Source organism: Sitophilus oryzae, unplaced genomic scaffold (genome assembly GCF_002938485.1).
Source record: "Sitophilus oryzae breed Bouriz unplaced genomic scaffold, Soryzae_2.0 scaffold_863_pilon_pilon, whole genome shotgun sequence".
Lineage (NCBI taxonomy): Eukaryota > Metazoa > Arthropoda > Insecta > Coleoptera > Curculionidae > Sitophilus > Sitophilus oryzae.
In genome coordinates, this window is record NW_022147487.1 from 36,423 (window position 1) to 57,717 (window position 21,295).

The 21,295-nt window shown below is 32.0% G+C and overlaps 1 protein-coding gene across 1 annotated transcript in view; it reads right to left on the reverse strand.

Annotated features, from left to right (window-relative positions):
- Positions 1 to 21,295, reverse strand: part of LOC115890382 (paired box protein Pax-6-like) — a gene marked incomplete at its 3' end in the record, with an annotated part of 60,724 nt that overhangs the window by 27,152 nt on the left and 12,277 nt on the right. Inside the window, 1 exon segment of the mRNA XM_030910591.1 lies at positions 20,675 to 20,932. Within this exon segment, the coding sequence (XP_030766451.1) occupies positions 20,675 to 20,932 (258 nt within the window).

Sequence of the window (21,295 nt, forward strand, 5' to 3'; positions counted from 1 at the left end):
TTTGAACCTCTCTAACAGTCACAAAATAGGAAAAAAGCAAGATCTAACAAGTTGTTCATATTACCGAGATTTCAGGCTGTTCATACTATAGAGTAGTCAATGAAAAAAATATTGTGTTCATATTACGGAGTGGTTCATATGACTGCGTGTTCATACTATCGCGATTGCACTGTATCTAAATATGTAAGAGAGGCTACACCATAATTAAAAATGGTTGAATAAGCTGAAAATGGTGATGATTATGGTTATATTTATTTTTTATTCATAAAAAATATAATACTGCCAATAATTAAGGAAAAAAGAATTTTAAAAGAAACTTTGCATTGAATCTGAACTCAGCATTGTGTTGTTCTGTTACGTTGTACTGCTCTGTAACAGTTTAGCCCATTTTGTAAGATCTAAACACATTTTTTGGGCTATTATATGAATTTTCCGTTACATGAAACGAATACTTTCTCTTTAAGACACGAAATAAACGGTTTATTTCTAAAAACCATCACAAAAAAAAAAGATATAATCAATTAAATGGTATCGGTACCGATGAATAGCTAACGAAAAATTAAATTTTGTGCTGGCAAAAAATCAGCAATTTATACGCAAATATTATTCGGCATAGTCATTTCTAAAGCCCACCATCAAATTAGATTGAAGGGTGCCTTATTCAATAGGTTACAATGAATGAATTCCATCGGGTTTTTTTTTCGATAAAAAATCGAATTTTGCCGATAGAAAAGGAACTGTTCGGGCTTTCTTTTCACTTAGAAATTGCTTCCTCTTTAATTTATTAGTCAGGTGAATAGAGCGCGTATGATTTACGGTCATGTCGCAGACTTTTTCGTTATGGTGCAAAATGAAATTCAGGTTTCGTTGGGTTTTAATCGATAAGTTCTTTCATTGTACAATTTTTTGTCCAAAACTTTTTTTATGAAATATCAAAAAAATATAGGAGAGTTATTTCATTGATTTATTTATTAAATTAATTAATTTTTTTTTATACAGGGTGTTTCAAAACAAATGCGAAAAACTTCAGGGGATGATTCCTTGTTGAAAATAAAGCGTAATTTGCTTTATAAACGTTGGGCCAAAAGTCAACCATATCGCGGTACAAAGATGGCGGAAAAATAATGTTTTTATTTTTTATCTTGAAAACGAAAAGAGATAGACTAATGAAATTTTACGGAAGCAATACTGTTATGAAAACACACTTTCTGGTAATTTTTTCACTTTTTTAAAATGAGTGGAAGGGGTTGAAATATACTACCCCTATCATTATTGTTAATGAAATTTAAAGAAAAATCTTATCAAACACATGCAAAAAAAATTAATTTTGATAGTTTAGTTTATTTAGAAACTTTTTTATCTCTTGTGTTTTTTTGATAAAACTCACCGATTTGAAATTAAAAAATAAAATGTAAAGCATTACATGTCAGGACAAAAAACATTTTTAGATAAAGAATCTAGTGGGCAGCTGTAATTTTTTTTAGAAAAAAATCTAGTCGGCCGCTGTCATTTTTAGGATGTTTCTAATATTGTTTTATTTGACATTACCCTACTGCAATACGTTATTATCTAGATTATTATTATTATCATTATTATCACTAGATTCTTAATCTAAAAATATTTTTAGTCCTGACATGTAATGCTTTACATTTTATTTTTTAATTTCAAATCGGTGAGTTTTATAAAAAAAATACAAGAGATAAAAAAGTTTCTAAACAAACTAAACTATCCAAATTATTTTTTTTTGCATGTGTTTGATAAGATTTTTCTTTAAATTTCGTTAACAAGAATGATAGGGGTAGTTTATTTCAACCCCTTCCACTCATTTTAAAAAAGTGAAAAAATTACCAGAAAGTGTGTTTTCATAACAGTAATGCTTCCATAAAATTTCATTAGTCTATCTCTTTTCGTTTTCAAGATAAAAAATAAGAACATTATTTTTCCGCCATCTTTGTACCGCGATATCTCCCTAATGGTTGACTTTTGGCCCAACGTTTATGAAGCAAACTACCCTTTATTTTGAACAAGGAATCACCCCTGAAGTTTTTCGCATTTGTTTTGAAACACCCTGTATACGAGCCCTAACAACTATATGTTGGGAGAAGGTCATATCTTGGAATTATTGCCCTGGTTTTTGAAAATGACTGAAAAATATATGTTTAATTTTTTAAATATAAACATAGCCATATATCCTAAACAACTTGACAATATTTTTATGAATTTGTAAATCAATCCATATTTACAGTAGCGGATTTTGTTCATAAAAGGACAAATTTGCTGACAACTAAATGTTGGGACAAGTATTTTTAAATAATTAATATCATCATAGGCGGATTTGCTATAAACGTCACAAATGTGGCTGTTTACTTCAGCATTGACAGCTTGTAAGTGACTCGATACTTTGAGTAGTGAGATTTACTGTAAGTAATTTTAATTTTTTTAATTTTCAATTTGGTTAATTTAATTCAAAGTAATGGTCCGTAGAAAAGCTACAAATCAGAAACTACGCGAAATTATCCTTCGTCAATACAGTACGGGAAAAACAAGTCGAAAAATTTCTGTTGATTTAAGTATTCCAAAACCCACGGTCTTTAATATAATAAAAAAATACGGCGAATGAATCTATCAATGTAGATGTTAGAGGTAAAAGTCTGCGAGAAGAAGTACTCTTCGCGAAGTAACAGTTAAATGGAATACTGTAACTGGTTTAAATATATCAAAAGAATGTTGCCGAAATTATATCCATAAATGCGGTCTGGGGTTTTACAAAGTAAACTTTATTTTGTGTGGATAATCAATTACCTGAAGATTATTGATACAAATTCTTATTAAGGCCAAAGAAAAACCGCTACTGACAGAAATTGAAAACAAAAATCGCTACAATTGGGCAAAATCTAAATTATCGTGGACACAAAATGATTGGAATGAGGTCATATTTAGCGATGAGTCTAAATTTGATGTTTGCGTTGGAGATCATCGAAAACGAATAATATGAAATAAAGCAAAAGCCTTTCATAAAGATCGCTTAGAGAGGGTTGTTAAATTTCCTAAGGGGATTATGGTTTGGTCAGCAAGAGGTTTGGGCAAATCAAATTTTATAGATGGCACTGTTAACGCCCAAAAATATCAACATATTTGATACCTCACTTTTGCCTAGTGCTCAAGAATTGTTTCTAAACGAAGACTATATTTTCCAACAAAATGGAGAATCGTGTCATTCAGCAAAATCAACTAAAAATTGGTTTGGTAATAATAATATAAAAGTTCTATCCCATCCTGCAAGTAGACCGGACCTCAATGTTATAGAAACTGTGTGGCATAAAATGAAGCAATATTTAAGAAACCTCAAAGAACAATTTTTGATTTGCGGACAAAACTGCAGGAAATTTGGCATAATTTTTCTCCTCAAATGTGGCAATCATTGGTAAATACAATGCCATTAAGAGTTCAGGCAGTTGTTAAGGCGAAAGGTGATGTAACTCCGCATTAAACAAATTTCTTGTTGTGCTGTCCCAATATATAGTTGTCAGCAAATTTAGCTTGATTTTTGGCAAAATAAGCTATTATCAAAAGTGATTTGTTTGCAAAGTTATAGTAAAATTGTCTAGATCATATTGTAATGTTTGAATTTAAAATAATAAACAAAATAAATTGAGTCGTTTTAACAAATTACTATTTTTATTGCAAAAAAAGTTCTTGTCCCAACATATAGTTGTTAGGGCTCGTATATGGGCTACTTGTGATGAGTTTGATGACTTAAGAGCAATGACGGTCCAGTTGAGCAACCTGATGAGGTCTTCTCCAATGAAAAATCATCCTTAAAATTCTTTCAAATCAGATCGGCATTTACAACGTTTTATGTAAAACTAGCTAGGTATTTTTACACAAATGAAGAAGGAAATTAAAAATAAAGGATCATACTATATCCATATTGTAGCACATTTTTAGACAACTTCCTTATTTTTAAGATTTTGATGATCAAACATCTACAAAATACTCCTTATGTTTGGACTAAATTTTTTCAAAAACAAGGACATAATTTAAAATTCCGTTACAATACGGAAGTAGATTGAAGTTTTGTGATTACAGTGATATATAATTATTTATATGGTTTTGTAACAACTTGCTCGTTATTTTATGGTAAATGCTGAAGCTCTGCAAACCTTAATCAAGCCTTAATCATCGTTTGTCTATTTTGCTCGAAAATTACGTGACTTTTAAAACTTCTAAAGAAACAAATTCTCTTAAAGTTGAATCCAAAAAATCACACGAAACTGATAGTTATACGGTTCCTGAATTGAAAAAAAATACAACCGTATATAATCTATTTTAATAATTCGATAGGACGTAACAATTTTTACAAGTCAAAATTCAGTTACTTCTGATTTAGTTGTATTTTTCCACTGCAAAACCACAAATCACATTTAACGTCCATTTTTTGCTAGTCTTTTACCCGAAATAACGTTATAAAACAATTCAATTCCATAATTATTCACTCTCTTTCTAACAAACTAAAGTGTGAGTGAAAAATAACTGCGTTTATCTCACTCCTATCAGTTTTTAATTGGATTGAATCGTGCAGAATAGAAAGAGATGAAAATAGGTGAGTGTTACTGGCGTGAGACGGTTCTCTCTAACTGGTTGCTATGGTTAGCGTGACAAATTTTCTAAAAAAGCTTCTGTCCCTTCGCAGAAACTTAATCCTCGCCTGTTTCTGCTGGTATTATTTACCAATTAGATATTCCTATGTAGTTCTGCTTAGCTTTAACAGGTTTTTGCTTCTTATTTTTCATAATTTTGTCCGTTGAAGAGTTAGGTTACTAGTTCACGTAAACCTGACGATGTTACTTAAAAATCTGGTTGTATTTTAGCAGATTTTTTTTTTTGATCAGGATATTTATTAACTTACTTATACTGTATTAATAGGGGATTGTTCTCAAAAGAGCGTTTATTAAGATTTCTTTATTGATGATTTTCCTTGAAAATATTTCTGGGATTTTTGCCACAAGAAGATCTACTAAATAGAAAAGTAATTTTTTTTTTAAAAGAGAGACCAATTTGTCAGTTTTATACAGGGTGTTATTGAAATGGTGTAAAAAAAATCAGGGGCTGATAGTACACTGTTTTAACATATTTCACAGGGTGTTTCAAACTTTCACCAAAATATCAACATTTTGTTTTCCCTATTGATTTTCTTAGCCGCATATGACACAGATCGTTACCCAGTGTTGTCAAGATCCTATTTTTCATCGGGGTAGATTATCACGAGATAGAGGGGTTAAATTGTTTTACAAAGGGGTAGATCTACCCCGAATGGGGCAGCTGTGGCAGCACTGCCGCTATCACTTTTCCTCTCGCTAGCTCGCGCGTCACGGCCGTCTCGCATGCGTCTCGCAGTCGTCATTCAAAGTCTTGTGTCACGATGTTTTCACTTTAAAAACTTACATAAAAATTTCAAGAATGTTTCTAATATTTTCGTTTTTGGATACGAGAAATATTGATCCTACTGATAAGAGTACGAATTTTACCGTTGGGGCGTTTGAGGAAATATGAAATTTAATGGTCGCTTATGCGCGAGCCGGAAAACCTGATGATAATCGAAACGACATGTCGAAACGTCGTGGTAAAATGCACGGGCGAGCCAAGGGAGATCTTTTTCGCTGATCCGAATATGAAATATTACGAATAATAACTGGTTATTATGGCGATTATATTCCGTTTTGAGCGTTTTAACTCTGATTTCCGCTGTTTGTTCTCGAAACCGAACATGTAGAGTGCTCCCCGTCTTTTGTCGGTCTACAGGGTGTCCCAGATAAATACTAGCACTTTCTTTCATATACTCCATCATAAAATAACAACTACTAGAATTTTGAAGTAGGTACTCTAATTCTGGTTCTGAGCATAGAACCTACAGTAAATTTTAGTGATTTAACTTGGAGTCTATCAGAGAAATTTTTCTATTATAAAAAGAATTTTAAGATTGGCGAATCATTTTTGAAAATTCTTGTATTACTTTTCATAAGTTCATAAGTTTGTATGTATTTACCTTTGAATAAGATGACTAAGGAAGGAGCATATCAAAAATCTTAGGTACACCGCGATGGGCCTCAAATATGGCCGACTTAAATTCCGGTTTATCAGTGTCGTTCTAATTTTATTTAAAAAATGTAAAACTATGATGTAGGGTAGACGTGGAGTAGACTCAATAATTTGTTGTTTTATTTTACGTTGTGAATAAATGTTGGTAGTTATTAAAATTGTTATAAAAATATATAATTCTAATAAAAATAGATAAGTTATAATAAGTATTTATTAACACAAACATCCGATACGCTACTGAAGCAGGTAAGTCAAATTAACGTATCTAAATTCTTTGACATCTAATCTTTGACAAGTAATAAATAAAAGCTAAAATGCAAGAAAAATATGTAATTTAGTTAATTTAAGTGAATTTCATAAATGATCGGTATACTACACGTATGTATATTATATAGTCACTTACTAGCGAAAAGGTGTTCCATTATTTCACTCAATTTTTGCCGAGATCTACCCCACGCTACACAACCAACTATTTTAGAGTCTTTTTCGATAAATCGCGATAGTGTCACTGTTAATTTAAGTTCTGCCACAATTTCCATCTAGATTTACTACCTTTATACAACTATCAGTAGTAGAATAAATAATAAATAACATAAAATAAGCTCCGTAAAGACTGAGAAATCCACAAAATTTCAAATCAAATTCAAATGTGTCAAATGAATCGTCAAACAGAACTGTCAAGGATCCCCACCCTAGAGAGCTTTTATGGTGGCTTTTCCGCCCACCATGCATGAATACATGGATAGCATTATGCTCCTTCCTTAGTCTTCTTATTCAAAGGCGCTACCTAGTGATAATCCCGGGAAAAGCGAAAAATAAATCTGTGGCAAGGCGATAATCGATTGTCTGCATTAATATCGATATTTATCGGTACCCATCGGTACTGGCGGCTCGCGAAAAACAAAGATATCGATCTGGAAGCGCCGATACCTAATTAGATGCGGCCACAAATCGCGGGATTACGCTCCCAATCCCATCGTTTATGACGATTTACGAGCGCCGAAGCTAAGCCCAACGGCTGACCAACGGCTAGCCTCCCTTTTCACCAACAATTAGTCGCCGATTTATGGCGAACGGCGAAGTATGTTCTTTTTTCGGTAGGAGCTGTATTCGAGATCCGTATCGGTCGAATATTAATGCAGAGAGCAGAAATGCAGAAAGGAGAATTCGGAGATATTGAATATTTAATGGCATGTTTTGAAATTTTTCGAAAACGACTGGCATACTTGAATGTTTACAAAGCAACAGATTGTCCAGTCTTGGTTGCTCAAAATACGTAACAGGTTCTTCCAGTAAATTCTACCTTTAAACCTTTTCAAGTGTGAATATTCAGGTACAAAAAAAGACAGACCTCTAAACCTCCTGCCAAATATTTCCACAACGCTGAACATGATGGGCAGTTCATAGTTGTATATAGTTCACAATAATCACCAAAGCTGCCTTGTCATATTGAAAAATAACCTCAAAAAGAAATGATAATTGAAAAAATTGCAAATTGTTGGTGGCAAGTTCATTTCGCTCTTAAAAATTAACCAAGGCATGTATTGACATGATCCAAAAAACAAAATGCTCAGGAGACCCGTAAAATTATATTTTAGAAAAATTTACACCCGAAATTATTGCACAGGGTGTTTTAAAGTTAGTGTCAAGAAACAACCCCACGATTAACCCTGTATAAAATGACAAATACTAAAGTTTATAAAAAACTGACCTTATGAATTAAAGATGGCACAATTATACAGGATATTGTAGCTAAACGATTAGATTTTTACAAATTGTAAGTTTTGGGTTCGTTGAAGGACTATTAGAGCTACAGTTTAAAAATATTTTTACAAGATACAGAGTGTCCCAAATAAATAAAAAATATCAAAGTTGAATTTTTTTTAAATGGAACACCCTGTATATTATTACATTTTTAGAGTCTACGATTAAAATAAAGGTAAATTTGATTAAAGTTTATTACACTTAAACCTTACCGTTTTTGAAATATTTTCAATTTTGTAAAATTGCAGTAAAAATTTTAAGGCTTCATTTCTCGGAGGGTATCAAAGTTTTTAATGCTAAATATTTACTGAAGTTTATTTATTGATCAGTTATTGTGTTGCAATAATAAAAATAATACTACCTCATACAGTGTTTACAAATTTATTTTAAATAATTTCTAGCTTTAAACGGCAATAACTTGTTTAATTTAAATGGAATGCCCTGTATATATTAGGAGAATCAGATACACAATTTAATTGTCTATCGAATTGTCTTATAACGCTTTTTACCTATCCCTTCAATTTTTCGTAGAAAATACATTTTCTTATAATTTAGACCTTGTTTATCAATATACCCAAGGAATATTGACATTTTAGATTGTTTTTCAAGCAACAAATGTACAGGCTTATAATATTATCGTTTTTAGCAAAACAAAAATATTAGTAGCCCATTTGCATGCAAAAAGAAAACTATTTAAATCTTTATAAAAGAGTATACCATTAATTAAATATTCCACCATTATTTCCGCTCAAATACTAATTAATTGCATACTTAATTGTGTTAGTTAATAAATTATTCTTAATAAACGTTTATTTGAATCAGAAATCAATATAATAAGTTATGAAAATGAACGTCTCTGTTGTTACAAATAAACATTTGTCAAAAAATGAAATTTAAGGTGTTACTTTTTACCACACTGTCTACTAATACACATACAAAATTCATTTTTTAGAGTTTGGAGCAATTATTATTAATCAACGCAAACAGTCAATTAATGTAGATTAAATACTGAAATCATATTAATTGGTCCTCTTTAACAAATATTTAAACAGTTTTTTTTATTCTTTTAATGAAATAATCGAACTATATCGACAATTTTAGTGTCTGTACTCTTTAGAAATTTGGTACATCTTAAAAAATAATCTAAAATATCAGTATTCCATGGGTATATTGATAAATGAGTTCTAAATTACAAGAAAATGAATTTTCTACGGAAACTTGAAGAGATAGGTAAAAAATGGTATAATACAATTTGATAGACAATTAAATTGTGCATCTGATTATCATAAAATATACAGGGTATTTCATTTAAATTAAACAAGTTATTGCCGTTTAAAGCTAGTAATTATTTAAAATTAATTTTTAGACACTCGGTATAAGGTAGTATAATTTTTATTATTGTAACACAATAACTGATCAATATATAAACTTCAGTAAATATTTAGCATTAAAAACTTTGATACTCTCGGAGAAATGAAGCCTTAAAATTTTTACTGCACTTTTACAAAATTGAAAATATTTTAAAAACAGTAAGGCTTAAGTGTAATAAACCTTAATCAAATTTACCTTTATTTTAATCGTAGACTCTAAAAATGTAATAATATACAGGGTGTTCCATTTAAAAAAATACAACTTTGATATTTTTTATTTATTTGGGACACTCTGTATCTTGTAAAAATATTTTTAAATTGTAGCCCTAATAGTCCTTCAACGAACCCAAAACTTACAATTTGTAAAAATCTAATCGTTTAGCTACAATACTCCGTGTCGTATGTGGTGAACAACGCTGTATACAGCTTGCTAAAAAAATCATGAAAATAGGGCTATAAATAATAAAAATATAACAGTTTTAATTTGAACAAAAATTTCTCCGTTGCGTTTTTTTGCATCTGAGTGTAATTTAAAGACGAAGCTTTATCACGTTTAAGACACATTCTTTTGACCAATTTTTCACAAACAATTATTAGTCGTCGATTTAACACATCAGATAACACGCAAGCATATAATTTTCACAAAAAAAACAGGTAAAATGTAACTTAAAAATCGAATTGTTAATGAAATACTATAATTCATTATGTAACAATCATATTTGATCTTCATTAATATATAAGAGGCAACGTAGTATTTTTCTGTTTACTATCTTGTTCGTATATCTTGGATACTGTCTTTTTTAATATTTTAATTATTTGTCTGTGCTGCTGAATGACTTTTTTAAATATAGTTATTTCCGACCTTATGGTACACTCTCGACGTTGCCAATTCAACGCCTCCTTTTAGAACACCATATTAAATCTATAGAAAACTAAACTTTTGATAGAAATATAAAAAACGTTATATGTACACCCTTCTATTGAAAGCGTTCACCAACTGACACTTTACAAATGTCTCTAAGTACTACCCCCAAACAATACCAACTTAAATACTTCTCAGAATGATAATGACAAGTTTTGGGAGGTTTTTAAAGAAAACACAGCACGAGTGGCGACTAATAACATTGATAGTGCGGTGGAAATCAGTCAGTTGGTACGTTTTGGGTACCTACAGTACGGTTCGTTAAACGTTGATCACAGTCGTTGAAAAATTAATATTCAAGATAATAGGATGTGTGTTTACGGTATGAGATAGATTTAATGCTTTAAGAGGAGGCATGATTACTTGGAAAAATTTAATGAGCAAATTATACGGAGTTGTTTGTGGTTATGAGCAGAGATGTACAAGATACCCCATGAAAAGTATCTGAAATACAAGTTACAAGATACTTCTAAGCAAAGTATTTGAGAAATCAGTTACAAAACGCTTGGTATTTGAAATACTAGATACAGAATACGTATTTTCTGAATACTTTTATTAAAATGAAATACTTTTTGAAAGAAAACAGAGGAACCAGAGTCCTCTAAAGACATAATTAAATACTAAAGACGTAATAAAATTGGTGTTATGTCTTTCTTTTTTAAAAAAATTGTGTCTACTATGTGCGCATATTTGAAGTAAAACTTCTTACTAACAGCTATTTAATTGAAGGATTTGAACGATATATATTTTTTTATGAATGCTTTTTATAAAGTTCAAAAAAATTAGAATTAATATAAAATCGTATACTATTCTAGCTTTATAATTTTATGACTACTACTAACTGCTACTAAAACACTAAATCACCACAATACACCAAAACACTTTTACTTTTACACATGACGCGCGTTTCGCTAACCATGTTAGAATCATCAGCAGATGATTAAAAACTCAATTCAGTTTTCAGTCATCTGCTGATGATGCTAATATGGTTAGCGAAACGCGCGTCCAGTGTAAAAGTAAAAGTGTTTTGGTGTATTGTGGTGATTTAGTGTTTTGTTTTGCTGTATAACATCAAACCCTCAACTGTAATAACTGCTACTAACCAACAATTTTTTTGTGTGGTCTGTGGTCTGTTTGTATTTAAATGTTTTGTTCATTATTCATGTTGGGGATGCATTTTTAAATTAATGTTAATCGTTAGGCAAACTCATAGCATATATATTTCTTTTGCATAATCAATTGTCAGTCTAAATTTTACATAAGCAAATTGACACTCTAAATGGCTGTCTTTTTTAGACAGATGTCATTTGTCATGTCATTATTCGAATTCACAATTAGAGAATGCAATCCCGCAAATGCTAGATCCCTCTGAGATTCCGCGGGATCAAAGTTACGGGATTTACCGTGCGGGATCAACACATTACAACTGGGTAACCGAATCGATCTCGATTAAGATCAATACACTTTGTTCCGGGCCGATGCGTCGATGCTCGGAACTCGGGGGATTCCCCTTACGGCTTGGCCATTAAAAATAACTGAAACAAACAGGCTAGTTGTTAGATTTCTTTCTGGCGTATGTGCGTAAGTGAAGAAAAGCGTTTAACTAGTACTTGTGAACAATTTCGTCAAATAAATTGCCGGACATAATTATTGGGACAAACAAAATTTTAGGGTAAATTTAAACTTGAATATCTCTTGAACTAAAAAAGATTTTGGAATGCGGTTTGAACCAGGTTTTAGATGAATCTATTGTGATTAAGATGCTGATGTGGTTTTCGAAAATATATTTAGCGAATTCTCGTATACAGGGTGTTTTATAAGAGTGTGAAAATTTGATCAAGAATATTATTTACCGCAAATTTACAATTTTTAAAAAATCGAAATTTTTACCAAGTACGACGAATCTGAATCGTTTTTTTATTTTTTTTTGTTTTAAGGAAAATACGACGTTTTTTCGAAAAATATGCATTTTTAATCATACGTACGGCTCTAAATGGTACAAAAAGCTTTGTACATTCTGCATATGCCATATGCATATATAGAGTGTATCTAAAAGCAGATAACTAACACAAGTTAAAAAAAACTTCAATCAGAATAATATTTTTATTTATAAAATAAGTAGATAAATTATAATATAATTTAAGTTTATTTAATATTAAATATATTTTTTGAACACCCTATATACATCGGTGTCCAAATTTCTGTACAGCTAGTTTAAGATACACGTTATATCAATATATTGTGGGCCTATGCAAAATGTACAATGCCTTTTGTACCATTTAGGACCAAATGCATGTCTATTGTTTAGAGTCCCGCAATTTTGCGGATCCGCGGGATTGATTGCTTTAATCCCGCGGGTTTGTGGTAGGTATTGATATTTCGGTGCAGGATTGCATTCCCTACTCACAATTGTTTATCTCCATCTTTGACCGGATTCATAATACAGAAATTACAGCTCAATTACAAACAATTCATTATTTACAGTTCGTCTGCTGGATCTGTGTCTATGAAAGGAATGCGGACAAAAAACATTTAAATAAACAACAATATATTTTATACGTCGACTTGACGAGTAAGTCACCGCAAATCGCCCCGCCCACTCATTTTATTAGCTACTTGCAAATTTGTCGAATTTCTATTGATGGGACGCGTCGTCTAATTTTTTACGAAAAACATCGAGAGAATATCGTTTCCCCTCTCACGGATACCCCGTAGCCACAGAACGGACAGACGTACTGTATATGATTTTCTTAGCCGCGTATGGCACAGATGGTTACCCAGCGTTGCCACAAACTTATTTATTATCGGGATAGATTATGACGAGATAGCGGGGTTAAATTGTTTTACAAAAGGGTAGATCTACCCCAAACGGAGTAGCTGTGGCAACACTGCCGCTTTCCTCACTTTTCCTCTTGCTAGCTCGCGTGTCACGGCCCTCTCGTTGCCGTCATGGCCGTTTCGTGGCTATCACTCAAGGCCGAGTGTCAGGACCTTGAATTTTTACAAAGAAGTTTCACTTCAAAAACCTATTGGGATTAAAATGTACCAGAATATCACCACCAGAACCAAAAAAAGAGAAGAAAACTGCCTTTCTGTTCGACAACAACTGGTTCGCATGGAGCCATGGGCCAGGCCGTTGATCTATATCGTCCGTTGGACTCAATAATTTACCCGAAAAAACCAGCTACCTAATTATGGTCGGGCGGCGGTGATTTGTGGTGCATAAAAATGTCACTCGCGAGCGACCGTCTCTCTCCTTCTCTCTTTCTCTCGATTAATCCCGAAGGCTTTTTCAACGGACGGGAGAGATTAAGATGGAATATTTAGCGCTTTTTGTCGAGAACGATTATAAGCAGGGTCTTGTCTAACCTGTAATTATTGAGATACAACTGTTTTCAGTTGAAAAAGTCGAACTTAATAAAATGTTTTTTTGGTTTGGTTTGGTTTGGAACAGTTGTGAATTCATTGGTTCATTATACAGGGTGTAAAAAACATGTGCCATCTCTCTTGGGGAGATTCCTCACGTAAAAATAAGATATATTTTTCATATCAACATAGGTCCGATTCTGCTTTGTTTCGTAGCTACAGGGTGTTAAAGTCTAAATATTTTTACGATTTATTGTAATTTTCTTCCAAGTACTTTTAGTGATTTGAATGAAATTTTGAGGGTATAAATTACTATTAGTGTTACATATTGTAATGCTAAAAAAGTGTCGATAAATTCATCATGGACGTGCCTATGGGTTATCACTGGAATATTTTTTAAAAAAATACATGTGCGCCACTGACTTTTTTTCTTTTGATATGAAAGTTTATTTACTGATCAGTTATTGTGTTGCAATAATAAAAATAATACTACCTTATACAGAGTGTCTAAAAATTTATTTTAAATAATTATTAGCTTCAAACGGCAATAACTTGTTTAATTTAAATGGAACACCCTGTATATTTTACAAGAATCAGATGCTAATTGTCTATCAATTATATTATACCATTTTTACTACTCTCTTTAAGTTTCCGTAGAAAATGCATTTTCTTGTAATTTAGAACTTATTTATCAATATACCCATGGACTATTGACATTTTAGATTATTTTTTTAAGATGTACCAAATTTCTAAAGAATACAGATATGCCATATTGGCGGGCAATTCGTTTCATTTCATTAAAAATAAAAAAAAGTTTTTTTAATTTAAATATTTGTTAAAGAGGACCAATTAATATGATTCCAGTATTCAAACTACATTAACTGACTGTTTGCGTTGATTAATAATTATATTTCCCGCCTCTTCCTCTTAGATCACTATGTAGTTCACTCTCTCGCCGTAAGGTGGAGCCACGCATTTTAAAGCCAAACAAAAAATTGTGTCGATCCATACCCTTTCTCGGAATATATCACGCCGGGCCGTCTTCAATTCATTATTCTTTTGCGTGTGAGTGGAACCACGTCGCGTCACCGTTTGTCATTTATAAAAAATCGGACGCGAGTGATAACCAGTGGATTCGAACACTAGTGTTACACTACAGATGATAAAGTGCCTTACAATGTTACTCATCAATTTATAACTTTTGGACTTATAAATTATGGACTTTCTGATTCGGAACGTGAGTACCTGAAAATATTTTCCTTTTTACACCCTGTAGACTATTACGCTTAACAATGTTGTAAGTGGAAACAATGGATAGTACTACTTAACGGGTTTGGTTGACACAAATTCTAATTTTATACGATGCTAACGAGCTTTCATATTGGCATTTCATGAGCCTCTAATTTTATTCTATAACTTTTTGTGTTTTTTGCTAACTAGAACAGTAAAAGTTTTTGTCTATGTGATATGTCAATTATTGTTAAAATCCTAGCTGATTATGACTAAGAATATATAATAAGTATATCGTTAAGGGCAATAGTTAATATAGTACAGAGTTGGTACATTACACCTGTTAGCACATTACATTTGTTAGCACAGTTAATATTGTTAACGCCAACGAGTTTTGGCCTGTGTTAACCCCAACGAGTTTTGGCATGTAGTAACGCCAACGTGTTTTAGCCTGTATCAACGCCAACGAGTTTTGGCCTGTGTTGGCCAACGTGTTTTGGAATGTGTTAACGCTAACGAGTTTTGGCATGTGTTAACGCCAACGAGTTTTGGCAAGTGTTAACGCCAACGAGTTTTGGCATGTAGTAACGCAAACGTGCTTTAGCCTGTGTCAACGCCAACGAGTTTTGGCATAATTGCTCCAACGAGTTTTGAGCCTGTGATGTGTAGAATGTAGAATGTTTAGGAGGCGATTTAATCACCGCTACCTGATAGATCTATTGTGTGTTTCCCTTTCTTGAGTTTATAACGAGTTATAGCTCATCATACAATCTCAGGGCTTTAACAGGCCAGTATCTGAGACAAATACTCCACAAACCAGCTCTCCATCTCTGATATCAGACGTACTAAAGTTCATGGCACGAATGGTTGTTGTCTCGGCGCACTCATTGATAAGGTGTTCTGGTGTGGCCTGTGTTAACACCAACAGGTTTTGGCATGGGTTTACGCTATCCAGAATTTTCAAAATTCTCGTCGTCTGTCAAAATTCTATTATCTAACTGAACAGACTTTATTTCAATATATATTTTTGAAGAGCACAAGTTATGTATATATATATATATATGTATATATGTATATATATGCTATATATATATATATATATATATATATACTGTTTTTTTTTTTTTTTTTTTTTTTTATATATATATATGTATGTGTGTGTGTGTATATATTTTTTTTTTTTTTTTTTTTTTTTTTTTTTTTTTTGTATATATATGTATATATATATATATATTTTTTCTTTCTGCAGGTTAGCATGTGTTAACGCCAACGAGTTTTGGCATGTGTTAACGCCAACGAGTTTTGAGATGTTGCATTTCAACCTATAATTTTATTTTAACCGTTTTTTTGTTTTTGCTAACAGGTTAGTAAATTTATGTCTATGTGTATAAATGTTGTAAGCTCCTTTCTCTCTCTCAAATTTGGTTTAAAAATATTAATAGGAGGGACTCGACATGAAATGCTCTCCTACCTGTGCAAAAACTATTCTCCTCCTAATAATCTGAGTCTCAAACAAGTGCTCCCAAACTGAATTTAGAAATTCTAGCAGTTCCCACTGAACACCACAAGAATTGAGATCAAAGACTAGCAACCGACAAAACCAAATGAGAGCCGCTTTAGTGGCAATAGGAAAATCTTTAACAGCATTTCGTAAAGAAGGGGGGGCACACGAGAATCTGATTAGGATGACTCCAAGCATTGTAATCCCAAAAGCAAATAGGTTTTGTTTCAAATATTTTTGTTAACACCCAAGCCGAACGGATCATTTAGATTAATTTTAAATCTAAAAACCTTCAACAAGTTTATTAAAACAGAACATTTTAAATTAGAGGATCATAAAATGGTCAAAAAACTCAAACTAAAAATATGTTTCTTGAATCTTTAGACCTCAAGGGTGCATACCACTTGATCCCTATACATCAACGGCATCGTAAATATCTGAGATTTGTGTTTCCTGGGCAACTTTATGAATACACTTGTTTTCCTTTCGGCCTTAATACAGCGCCTTATCTATTTACCAAACTGCTGAAACCCGTATTATATTACTTACGGGAACGAAGTTTTATCGGTGTTATATATTGATGACTTTCTATTAATGGGCCGTACTTATGAAGGGTAATCTATTAAATATATGTTACAACAGATTTAAGTTATAATTAATTCGGAGAAGAGCGTTTTTGTTCCATGTATTAATATTAAATACTTAGTTTTTTTCCCAATACTGTTGATAGTTGAAAATAGTGTTAAACTTACCATTCGAGAGTTTGCGAAATTGATCGGGATTTTATTGCGGCTGGCCCAGATATCAAATATGATTGGCTTTATACCAAAAATAGCGAAAGAGGAAATTTAGCTCTAAAAAAGTCATATGGGTTTTATAAACATGGAATAAAAATTACTTCTGGTGTTTTAACTGACCTTATGTGGTGGAAAGATCACCTTTCTAGCAAAAAATACTTTTTCATAGTTTGCAAGTAAACTAGAAATTTCAGTCATAGTTCCCTCACGGGTTGGGGCGTTTATTGTAATGGGGATAAGTGTCGGGGTTTTTGGTCTAAAAAGATAAAAGTAATCATAAATTATTTTTTTTATTTTTTTTTAGATAGTTTTTAGCGACATTTTTTAGGCTAAAATGTTTTGCGAATAATCTTGTTAATTGTGAAATATTATTGCGGATAGACAATACTACGCTATGGCTATCAGAATGGGTGGCATTCAGTTCCCACATCTTAACAGTCTTGCTAGGGAAATGTGGGAGTGGTGTGAACAGCGCAACTTAGTTATCTTTGCTTCTTATATAAAGTCACAAGAAAATTTTAGTGCTGATAAAGAATCTCGTTGCCTAGATACTGAAACTGGATTTACGATTGCAGGTATGATTCAAAAATATTTGTAGAATTTCCGAACGCCGGAAGTTGACTTATTTGCTTCCAGAATTAATGCAAAGTGTAGCAGATTTGCTTCTTAGTTTAAAGATCCTAGGGCTGAAATTATTGAGCATTTATAGTATTATGGGCAAACTATACTTTTCATGCTTAAAATAATTACTCCACTGCAAAAAATAATTGCAATAATTTGATAAAGATGAGGGTATCGTAGTGGTTCCCTGGTGGCCAAGTCAACTCTGGTCCGTTATTTCAGTCTCTACTTATCAAAAAGTCATTAATTTTTGCTCCTAATGCTCAATTATAACTATGCATTGATAGGACACCCCATGCTCTATATACCAACCTTTCCCTGGAAGCAGGTCTCTTATCCGGCAGGACATGATCGTTAGAAAGGTTCCAGAAGAGGCTATTGAGGTGTTAATATCATCTTTGACATTGAGTCATCGATAAAACAATATGGAAATGGGTTAAAATTATGGTGGTATTTTTGCAATCACAAAAAAAAAAAAAAAAAAAAAGCTAAACGGTAAACATTTATAGCGGTAAACACTGTACGCTTTTCTCTTGCATTGCTAATATCACCACAAGTCGGTGAAGATTATCAAATTAAAAGATTTTTAAGGGTGATTACCAAAAATGACCACCTTTACCCAAGTACCATGTAACATGGAATCCGACATTAGTTTTAGATTATGTAGGGACTTGTTACCCTAATGAAAAAATTAGTTGAGAAATGTTGACACGTAAATTATCGAAGGTAATGGCCCTGATAACGGCACACAGAGTACAAACATTTTCATTAATAATTCAGAAACATCCAAATATCGGAAAAAAAAAAAAAAAAGATAGAAATAGAAATAGAAATAAAGTTCCAGCCAGGAGAATTAAGACAACAGCTCCCAATAAATACCAACTCTTATTAATTATTTAAAATTAAAAATTTTTTAATAATTTAAAAAAAAAAAAAAAAAAAAAAAAGAACCAAAATATGTGCTGCGAAGTGCTACTTAAACAGAACCGCTGTTTTAAGGCAAACAGACAAACTTTCACGACTTTTCCTCACTTACAAAAAAACCCATAAAGAAGCAACCGCTCAGTCTATCAGTCGGTGGATTCGTTGGGTCTTAAATAAGAGTGGAATTGATACATCTGTTTTTACGGCGCATAGTACCAGACACGCCTCCATATTGGCAGCTATTAACAGGGGTAACATCGATACGATACGTAATATAGCAGGGTGGCACGAGTCATCTCAAGTGTTTTCAAAATTTTTTAACGACCTCTAATGACTGATAATTTTGCGCAAGCAATAATTGTCATGCAATAAGCAATACAACCTTAGAATTCCTAGATATAGTATTTACAATCGCTAAATATAAATATATATATTTTAAATTTACTATTAAGGACAATTTGTTATTAAGTATAATCATTTAGTGCGTAAGTTGGCCTAGAAAAGTATAATCTAGGGAAGTTTTTTCTTTAAAATTTTATATATATATTTTTTTTGTTTTGTTTTAGAATAAATAAAGTTTTCTAGTGATAGGTTTTTATTTATTCTTACTAAAACTGTTGCTCTACTTTGAACATCTACATAGTGATCTAAGAGGAAGAGGCGGGGAAATATAATTATAAAATTAAACAAACTTACCTAAGTGAAGTTTGATCATAATTATATGACCGCCTCTTCCGAATAGATCACTCCCTCCCTCCCGGAACCCGTGATCTATTCTATCGCAACAGTTCCGGCTTTGAAGTAATGAATTGAAGACGGCCCGGCGTGATATATTCCGAGAAAGGGTATGGATCGACACAATTTTTTGTTTGGCTTTAAAATGCGTGGCTCCACCTTACGGCGAGAGAGTGAACTACATAGTGATCTAAGAGGAAGAGGCGGTCATATAATTATGATCAAACTTCACTTAGGTAAGTTTGTTTAATCTTATAATAATTGCTCCAAATACTAAAAAACTGAATTTTGTATGGGCATTAGACAGTGTGATAAAAAGTAACACCTTAAAAATGATATTTCATTTTTTAATAAATGCTTATTTATAACAACAGAGACTTTAATTTGATAACTTATTATTATATTGATTTCTGACTCAAATCCACATTTATTTATAATAATTTATTAACGAACACAATAATTAAGTATGTAATTAATTAGTATATGGGCGGAAATAATGGTGTTATATTTAATTAATGGTATACTCTTTATAAAGGAATTTAAATAGTTTTCTTTTTGCATACAAATGGGCTAGTAATATCGTTTTTGCTAAAAACGATAATATTTCTAGTCCGACACTAACATATTTTGTACATTTGTTGCTTTTTAAAAACAATCTAAAATGTCAATATTCCATGGATATATATTGATAAATGAGGTCAAGTATAAGAAAATGCATTTTCTACGAAAACTTGAAGGGATAGGTAAAAAATGGTATAATACAATTTGATAGACAATTTAATTGTGCATCTGATTCTCCTAAAATATACAGGGCATTCTATTTAAATTAAAGTTATTGCCGTTTGAAGCTAATAATTTAAAATAAATTTTAGACACTCTGTATAAGGTAGTATTATTTTTATTATTGCAACACAATAACTGATCAATAAATAAACTTCATTAAATATTTAGTATTAAAAACATTGACACCCTTAGGAGAAATGAAGCTTTAAAATTTTACTGCAATTTCACAAAATTGAGAAATATTTCTTAAAAACGGTAAGGTTTAAGTATAATAAACCATAATCAAATTTACACTTATTTTAATCCATTAGGAAACTAAAAATGTAATAATATACAGGGTGTTCTGTTTAAAAAATACAACTTTTGATATTTATTATTTATTTGGGACACTCTGTATCTTGTAAAATTATTTTTAAATTGTAGCTCTAATAGTCCTTCAACGAACCCCAAACTTACAATTTGTAAAAATCTCATCGTTTAGCTACAATACTCCGTGTCGTATGTGGTGAACAACCCTGTAGAAACTAATGTAAAATTTTTAAAATATAATAATAAGACTTACCTAATAATTTCGTCACAGCTCCTTGCTGCGTCAGCATATGCTGAGCCAAGTCGTAGTGCCTCAGCCCGAACCTGGACAATTCCAAAAACCTCTGTTGTGACACCAAAGAGGCTAGTGGATGTCCGGGAGGGACACTGGCTCCAGCATAAAGCTCTCTTAAAGCTGCTGGGCCTAGAGATGACTGAATTGAAGATGAGACTGATGGTCCTGTGGGTGTGGACACTGGGTTTTGGCTGGGAAGTGAAGCAGATGTAGCTACTGTAACAAAAAAATATTTAAATTTATAATACAGTAGCAGTTTCTTAAAATTAAATAGTAATTTCAGTATAACGTACCCAGGACCGCGTTCAACAAAGTTAAAGAGCTAACATTTTGACCAACTGTATAACAAACAGTTTAAATGAAATAAAGGAACATACGTTCTGCTAAATATAGTTTTATTCTGATGGGGGCGCTCAACACAAGCAATATTAGGAAATTTTGAAAAGAATAGGATTTGTTAATCAAATGTTTAATTTGTAAAGAGACCTACTTACTTTATTAAATGAAATGAAGAGTGTTCACAAGGGCGCCTGAAATTCACAAGAAAAAGGAGCACGATAAATGGGCAAATTAATCACT